At 43.8% G+C, this 8,289-nt stretch overlaps 1 protein-coding gene across 9 annotated transcripts in view; it reads right to left on the bottom strand.

Annotated features, from left to right (window-relative positions):
* Positions 1–623: 623 nt before the first annotated feature.
* TPST1 (tyrosylprotein sulfotransferase 1) overlaps positions 624–8,289 on the bottom strand; it is a 49,999-nt gene continuing 42,333 nt past the window's right edge. For 6 of the 9 annotated variants that reach the window (XR_009746439.1, XR_009746436.1, XR_009746437.1 and 3 more), the window contains exons 4-7: positions 5,278–5,328; positions 3,427–3,502; positions 2,362–2,409; positions 624–1,136 (exon numbers count right to left, since the gene is read on the bottom strand). Coding sequence is in view for 2 of the 9 variants with exons in the window: in XM_061470499.1 (XP_061326483.1) it covers positions 2,405–2,411; positions 3,486–3,502; positions 5,278–5,328 (75 nt within the window). In the remaining 7 variants the exon portion in view is untranslated. Of the gene's footprint in view, positions 1,137–2,361; positions 2,412–3,404; positions 3,503–5,277; positions 5,329–8,289 lie in introns of all 9 variants that reach the window. The other 3 variants (XR_009746435.1, XM_061470499.1, XM_061470500.1) reach the window with 3 other exon arrangements.

The raw sequence follows: 8,289 nt of genomic DNA, 5'->3' as shown, positions 1-8,289 counted from the left end.
AAAACGAATTTACCCCCTCTAGGCACGCACTTACAGGTCTCTCTCAGGCAGTGCTGGTGTTAAAGCAGAGGTTAACGAGCTCAAACGGCAGCTGTGGCAACAAACGAGAGAAAACCAAAACCTGCTCGAATTTGTAACAGGCAAAATGTGTGGAAACGCAAGCACGGTGGAGAGAACTCTTACCAATGCGTGCAGGAGGACAAGGCCACCTTCACGATGCCAAGAGCCACTGAGGTGAGCAGAAACTGAGACTCAAAAACCCTTCCCAAAACCTTACTTTGCTTAATCCTGTTCCACACTGAGCATCTGTCAGTCATCCCTTTAGGGTACACGTGCCACAGCAGGGTTGCAGCAGCTGCTTCACACCAGCACCACCTGTCTGAACTGATTTGCCTTTGAGGAACAAACTCGGGAAGCTAAAACTGACCTGATTTTTCCTGTAATAACCAGGTCTCACATTACACTTCTCCATTGGATACTCTAATTTACTTTTTCCTCATCTCCCATCCACTAAAAGCAAACATCCACATTCAACCGCAAACCTTAAATCCAAACCCAGGCCCTTCGAGCGTATCTTGCATCTGAGTAATGCACCAATATTCTGTATTCTGAGGCAAACAAAATCACATTTAAAGCATTTATTTTGAAAAATAAAATACAAAAGATCATTGAATTATAATTGTACAGGGAATTATCAACTCCTTTGTTTTAAATAAAAGATATTTAACAGTTTCCACACGTGAATAAAACAACAGTTCCACCAGAAACGTGTTAGGACAAGCACAGACCACTCTTTTGAAAGCTTCACACATGAAAAACCAAATTGATGCAGGAAAGCAAACAGCTGAAGCCGAAGGTTTGTCATGAAGACAATAGCAACTTGAGACAAGCATTGCTTGGAATCTTCTCAACCGAAAACCCCCGAGTGGTGTGACTGTAACACGGTTCTACTTTACCATTGGTGAGTTCTGTGGAGCAGGTTTACATGGGCCACAACAGCAACATCTTGAACAAAAACAGTATGAAAGAAAGGGAGGAGAACACCGAGAGGAAAGCAGGCCCCGAGCAGCGCGTGTCCCTGATGGCAGCGGGACCGTCCTGGTGGCAGCACCTCCAGTGCAAAGGCTGCGTCTTTTCTAAAGAGAAAGAAAGTTATGTTTGAGCTTTCAGTGTGATTGATAGAGGATAGATTGATAGTCTGGTTTATATCCCTGACACCCTTCCCTAATTAGAAAGGCTGCAGCTTTATGAGTAATCGCTGCTCTTTCAGTAGGTAAAGTCACAGCCACTAAAACGTTCCTGTAAGGAATCTGGCTGCTTTTCAAGCATATTTAGATATAATATATTCATGTATATATATGAATATATCTCATGAATTTGCACTTACACTCAAAATACATGTGGAAGTGGGCTGCATCTACAGGCTGAAAGTGTGTCTCTCATGAGAATGTACCACTGGTAGTTACTGCTGGGAAGTTAAAGTGGTTTCTTGGAAACTGCACAGCAGCTTTAGATGGGAATATTGTAGTTCTAAATACATTTGTCAAAGAGCAAAGTGGCAAAGTGAAGTAGATGGTTTAGTCATTTTAACATTGATTACACAACAAGCCTATGGGTTCTCTATTGATTCCAGAATGAATGCCTGCAGTTAGGCTTTAGAGAACTTTTATATCCATTATTTCTAATTGGGATGATGCTTTGGGCTATATTTAGGTCTATAGACTGCTATATTTATGGCCACCTATTAAATATCAATGCTGGATGGTATCTGCATGGCATGTTGCTTTTGGCTATACTTAAAACTGGATGCATTGTGCCCATTTTACCACCTTTTGTTGTCAAGTTCAAACATTTGGTAGCACAGTGGACAAGTAAAAACCCTGCTTTAATACAGTGACTCTTGCACCATTCAGTCACTAACTAGCCTGGAATCTCCCACGTGCTCTGCCCAATCTTGCTGCCTTTATTTCAGCAACGAAAATGCAGGTTATTGCCAATGCTGGCTCTGGGACATTCTGAAAGCACCTTACACAAATCAGCTCCTCTTTAGCAGCTTCCTCTATCCATAAAGGACAATTTAAAAATGAAAGCCAAAGCTGGTTAAGAGGCACCTTGAAGGTTTCACCACTGTGTTGTGATGAGCCGTGTAGAACTGCAGTGTGAAGCATAAAGCACACAGGCTATGCTGCTGTAGCTCTCACCACCTGAACTTACCTTAATGTTACTCTCCCCAGTTCTGAACCAAGATCCGTATCTCTGGGTTCTGTACCCCAGCAGCTTATATGGAGCTACACAGCTTAAAGAAAATCACCTGAACTGCATCAAGAGCAGCAAATGAGCAGGACTGCAAGCTCTTATTACCTGCTGTGCAAGGAACATCCATGGTAGCTTCTATTCCATAGGTTCAGTCTGTCAGGTAAATAATAACATGAAATTAGCTATTTTATATTAGAGGAAAAAAATATTATCACCAGCACCAGTGTTTGTACTCAAAACCCTCTGGCTCTTTAGTTACATTTGAGCTTTAGTTAATTTGATCTTTAGTATAATAGTAAAGAGCGTCACTGTCAGCATCAGTTCCAGTGTCGAGTTTTATGGCTTAAGCACTACTCTCTTCCTATTTTACAAAGCTTATTTTTGCTCTTTAGATGACCTTTGGATAAATCTGCTCAGAGCTTGGTCAGTGCTGCAAGCACACCCAGCCAACTGTAAAAATCCACCTCCTGAAATGTAGCCGAGTCCCGTTTTGAAGCCTCCCTCGCATACGGATTGGAAGAGGACGTTCACTACTAGCAGTGGACCAAGTTCTTGTGCTGTATCACAAGATAAGTGGCAAATACAAACAGTGTAATTTAACCAATGGATCCTGTAGGCAGCCCATAAGCTCTTTTATTTTGCTCGCACACTATCTGAACAGTGTGCTCAACGTTAAAGACAGCTCATCTCCCTGACTGCCCCCAACTCCTCAGCAATACTTCATCTCCTGTTCTGGCATAGCCTGTCCTTGCAGCCGGCCTGCTGCAACTTCAGCTGCAACGCTGTAGGTGGATAACCTTCAACCAACCACGATGACTGCATTTGGAAGCATTACAAATGACTGCAGCCCGCTTTCCCAGTACAATTTGCTGACAACCATCACTTCCAAGCAGCACACATTTAAACAGCTGCCTTGCCGTTAAGCTGCACAGAGTGGAGAGTGAACAACGCTGTGAGCAACAGCACATTTAGCTGCGTGGTGCCAGGTTCTTAATGGTTTTCTATTAGCTGAGCACGGCTTGCAAAGCATGAGCACTGACTGTTCAAAGGGTGAGAGCAGGCAAACATCCAGTATAAAGAGCAAAGCCCACGTAAGAGATCACACAAAGCTTTATCAGAAAGAACTGGTGTCCACAGCATAAAGTTACATTCTGAAAACATGAGACAGACACTACAGCTATTCGACTTCACTGATCCATGTTCATTTTATCTTGCCACGAGACTTCCCTTCTACTGTCTTCTTTGGCTGGAACAGAAGAAACCAATTTTCCTTTTTAATCAATTCAGTTTCGTTTTAATGAACTGAGTAAGTAAAAACCTCTTTGCATGTGGTAGGTGCTCCTGTGTGTTCTTCAATCCCTACAGCTCACACCAGTCAAAGAACCCTTTCCTAACACTGGGGATTGGAAGCCCATCAGGTGGCTTTATTGTTGGGGGGGTTTGTTCCTTTGTAAAGCAAAGGCATTGCAAATCTTTTTAGTTTTGATAGGCTGCTTACACCTACATTTGAAATAAACTTGTGGGCTATGAGAAAGGATGGGAAATCAAGTGGAAATACAAAGTACTGCAAGCAGAGAGACAAGGCTGGAGGCAGAGTGCCCCTAGCAATGCTTTCTCTCCTAATTGCAGCACCTGTGGTGCTCCTGTATATGCACAAGGAGTTGAAAAAACCCCAAAACAACAAAAAAAACCCAAGTATTTTTCTACTCAGCTTTATATGAGACAGTGACAGATGAACCACTTCCTGCTGCTTCTATCCAAGCACAATGTGGAGAGCGCTTTAGATGGCATTTAGACATTTACCATCAATTATACAGCCTACAAAAACTGGTATTTTTATGAGGCTCGTTGAGCAGCTCTTACCCAAGAAAACAAAACCAATTGTTTCTTATTCCTATAAAATGGTTCCTTTAAGCAATAAAACACAAATACTTGTTATTTCCCTGACAAGGGAAGTGAAAGGATTTGCTCCTTGTCTGGATCATCTGCTCTGATTTTTCACGGCTGGATTAGTGGAGCTTACATCTGCAAGGGAGGGAGCACTGATGTCATTACAAACTGAAGAGGGGAATAAAATGAAACGCACAGAGAAACCCCTCAGTACACTGAAGGGGAGCGCTCCACCAGGCAGCTCCGCAGAACAAGTCCATCTCCTGTGCTCCAGTACCTTCCAGTACCTGTGCCTGTAAATGGGTTTGTGATTACAGCCCCAAACCCTTCCATGATGCTACATGAGGGAAGGGCATGAGGCTGGAAGCACGCCTCCCGCACTCACACAGCTGGGGGAAGGCATCAGGGGATCCTGCAGCTGGAGAGCTCCATGGTAAGGATTTTGCTTTGTCAGCCGCTGTTGCAAAGGTCCCTTAGGGAGCTGGTGACAATTCAGAGCATTTGAAAGGTGCCAGATTAGGAACTGTAAATACCTTCACAGAGTGGTCTGGGTTGGAGGGCACCTTAAAGCTCATCCAGTTCCAAACCCCCTGCCATGTGCAGGGACACCTTCCACTAGAGCAGCTTGCTCCAAGCCCCTGTGTCCAACCTGGCCTTGAACACTGCCAGGGATGGGGCACCCCTGGAATCCAAAGTTCAACAGTTCACTTGATTATTACACCATCACTAGCCATGGCTGAACTGGTTTTGCTTGGTTTGTCTCCTACAGTAGCATTTCTTTCTTTAAAGACTGCTGCCTGGTCTGTATTTGCTTTAAGCCTTTCCATGCAAGGCAACAAAAGATAAAGCTTCTCTACAAAGAACAAACTTTGTGGTCTGGTCTACACAAAAGAGAGTCCTTGAGTTTCACAGCAGTATTTATTCAGCTCAGGTTTATAAGCACACAGGAGTTACACTTGAACTCACAACAGGGTTGGGGCTGCTGGTGCAAGAGCACTGCAGATGCCATCTCACGGGTGAGCTATTCTGTGATCAATCACAATCACATGTATGAAGGAGTGCTTTATACAGACTGGTTGCACACTAACTTGCCACTACACCTGCAAAAAGCAAATTAACCCAATACTGTACCTGTGGCACTTCTTTAAGAAAGTCAGGGAGCTGAAATTCACCTTTATAGACCTGGAAAACAGGAAACAAGAGGTAACTTAAAGCCAGCATTCAGTGCTGTTTGAAACGGTAAAGAACTTGTTAAGGGGGAAAGATTCTTTTGGGTCATTAGGATCTAATTGAGTAATTAGGGTAATTGGGTAATTAGGATCTAACCAGATCTACCTGAACTGAGCACAATCTGGTTCTAAAAGCTGACTTTATTGACGAGGCTTGGCCGGCTGAAGCTGTATGACTAGTACCGAGCTTGCTCTGTGCTCAACACTCCCACCTTGTTTGCATTAAAAGGTAAAACTATGTAACTCATACATTTCAAGCTTAAGTAAGTCCTGTGTAAGCCATTCACTATGCTTTTAGAAAAACAGGATGATGAACTACACCGGGAGTCACTCGCTACCACGTCAAACTTGAGGCTTACATGTGATAAATCTGTTGTTTCGCATTTTAGCACCCTCACTTATATAATATATACTATATAAAATCCCTTTAACTACAATTCAACTCAACAAATGCCCCATAACGCAATTTTTCTGACCTGCTACCGTATTAATTACATACAAAACATGTATCAATGCCACAAACAGGAGCATCCCACTTGAACAACTGATCCCACGGTGCTGTGCTGTCGAAGGAAAGCTCTGTCAGATGTGATACAGTTCATCGAGACAACGCGACTACAGTCGGTGTGAGAATGTTAACAACTTACCTTGCAGTGATGCTGAAATGGCCACTCGGGAGCGTCAGCATCTCCTTCTTACCCTGTCTTACACATACCGATCCCTTTGTTCCACATACAATTTGGTGTGATTTTCAGGTAACAGGGAAGTTCATACATTTGCTTTCATCTTCAAGACACACAGATACCACTATAACGGTATCAGATGTATTATATATCATCTCAGATATATATATATTATAACAGTACAGCTGTATTACTAGCAATTTCCCCCAAGCACTGTGTGTCAGACCTTGAGTCACTCAGCACAGACACTGTGTGAGATCAGACGCCCAAATCCTTCCCACACAGCTGTACACACACATCCACAATCCCCAGCTCCTGGAGGGATGGATAAGCCTCCAGGTTGCTTTATTATTTTCATACCATTTAGCCATTAATTTGCTTTTCATCTATTGCACTGGGGAAAAAAGATATATATAAATGAATAAAATCAGTGGGATAATCCTTTCCTATTTGGACTTGGTGATTGGTGTGGGTCCCTTCCAACTGGAAGAGACTATTCTATTCCATACTAATATACATACAGACTTTATGTCTTCATATATGAGTGCAGAAGAGCCCCACCACTCAGCAGGGCTGTCACTGTGATGATTGTGAATTTCTGCAATGACTGCCCCCTCACTACTGCCTCACCTCAGAGTTTGTCGCTCCACAACTTCCAGTCTTACACAGCATAACATTAATCCTGAACCAACGCTGTTTGGAGACAGAGCAAGTGAGAAATGCCCTCAAACACCCCAACAGGCACAGCAAGCTTCCCACTACCTGGCCAACCAGGCAACAAATTGGCAAGCTGCTGTCTTCTCTCTAGAGGATACTTCTTAAGAGCTGTTTGCTTCCGAGATCAAACTGGAAGACATTCCAAACGGGGGGGAAAACAAGTACACACAATGGAAATGGGGCTGCTCTAAAGCCTCGCTCACAGTTGCACTCCCTGGCTTGCAAACGGCACCAAAGGAAGATGGTTCAGGAAGTCAAGGGATGCTGGTTAGCAATCTCCATTTTCCCCACTTCCCTACGAAGAGATGACCAGAACATGAGGACGTTTTGTCCACCTACAGCCATGGCCTTGGCCTGCAGCTGAGTCAGCTCTGGATTTCCTGTCTCGCCCCACAACAGGCTGCAGCATTAAACCTGTGACTCATGTGCAGTGGACTGAGGAGCTGGCAGTCCTCACTGCTCTTCATCACTAGGCTAAACACATCCAAACAACAAGGCTTCACTAAGTCCCAACATGAGAGTAGGAACGACTCCACACTGCAGAACCCCGCTCCTTCCGATAGGCTGTGGTTTAGATCAAAGAGAAAGGCTGATTCAAACTGATAGGCACAGCTCTCATTTATATTTAGCCAGAGGGGACTGTCATTCCCATGGAAACCCTAATGAAAGCCACACCAGTCAGGACTTCAGTGTGTGGCTCACTGGAGCCTGGATATACCATCAGTATTTATACATAAAGGCAAGTATTTCATGTTTTCAGCTCTTAACCAAGCCATTCAAATGCAGGCTGTGTTCTAGAGAGCAGAAATGGAGCTTACAAATCAGCAATATCAGCACCGAAACAAATGCTGCAGAACAACCTAGACAAGGCTCACCAGAAGAAAACCCCACCATTTTATTATCTTTATGAGACTGGTGCTGATATTGGAAGAAAGAGATAGCCTTCCTCACCATTCCTAGCAAACCACTACAGTCAGTATCTGGGAATTCTCCAAAGGAGCTAACACTGATGATGATGGTGGGTACGTCGTGACTGATTCAGAACCAGAGTGACAAAACCCATGGTTGTCTCTCTGGAAGCCTCCTCCTTTCCTTCTCCTGCAACTACGACATGCTCTAGCTTTCACACACATACATTCAGACCTGTATGTGTGTCTGCTCTAGAAGCTTTACCCACTGTGATGCCCTCTGCAAGAACAGCATTTACTCCTAATAGACATCTACCTAAGAGCGGTTGGCCAAGGGTATTCATCCATCAGCAATGCTAATGTCATAGCCTGGAAAGAAAATGTTTCGGGGGCACTTGCTATTATCGTCACATGAAACATCACAATTTACACACCACAGTTTACAAAGGCAAACCTAACCAGTGGCAGGCCCACCAAGATCAGGTTTAACACACTGATTTTGGTTCAGAACTGACATTACCTAGAACACTGGTTTTGTCGAGATTGAGACTGCATGCAAACTGGCTTAAAGCAGTTCCAAACCCAGCAAGTGGTCCTTTGGAATCA

The sequence above is a fragment of the Pezoporus flaviventris genome, unplaced genomic scaffold (genome assembly GCF_033815535.1).
Source record: "Pezoporus flaviventris isolate CSIRO_AGI_PZ_B2104156 unplaced genomic scaffold, CSIRO_AGI_Pfla_v1 ptg000063l, whole genome shotgun sequence".
Taxonomy (NCBI): domain Eukaryota; kingdom Metazoa; phylum Chordata; class Aves; order Psittaciformes; family Psittacidae; genus Pezoporus; species Pezoporus flaviventris.
This window is presented reverse-complemented; position numbering and strand designations above follow the sequence as displayed.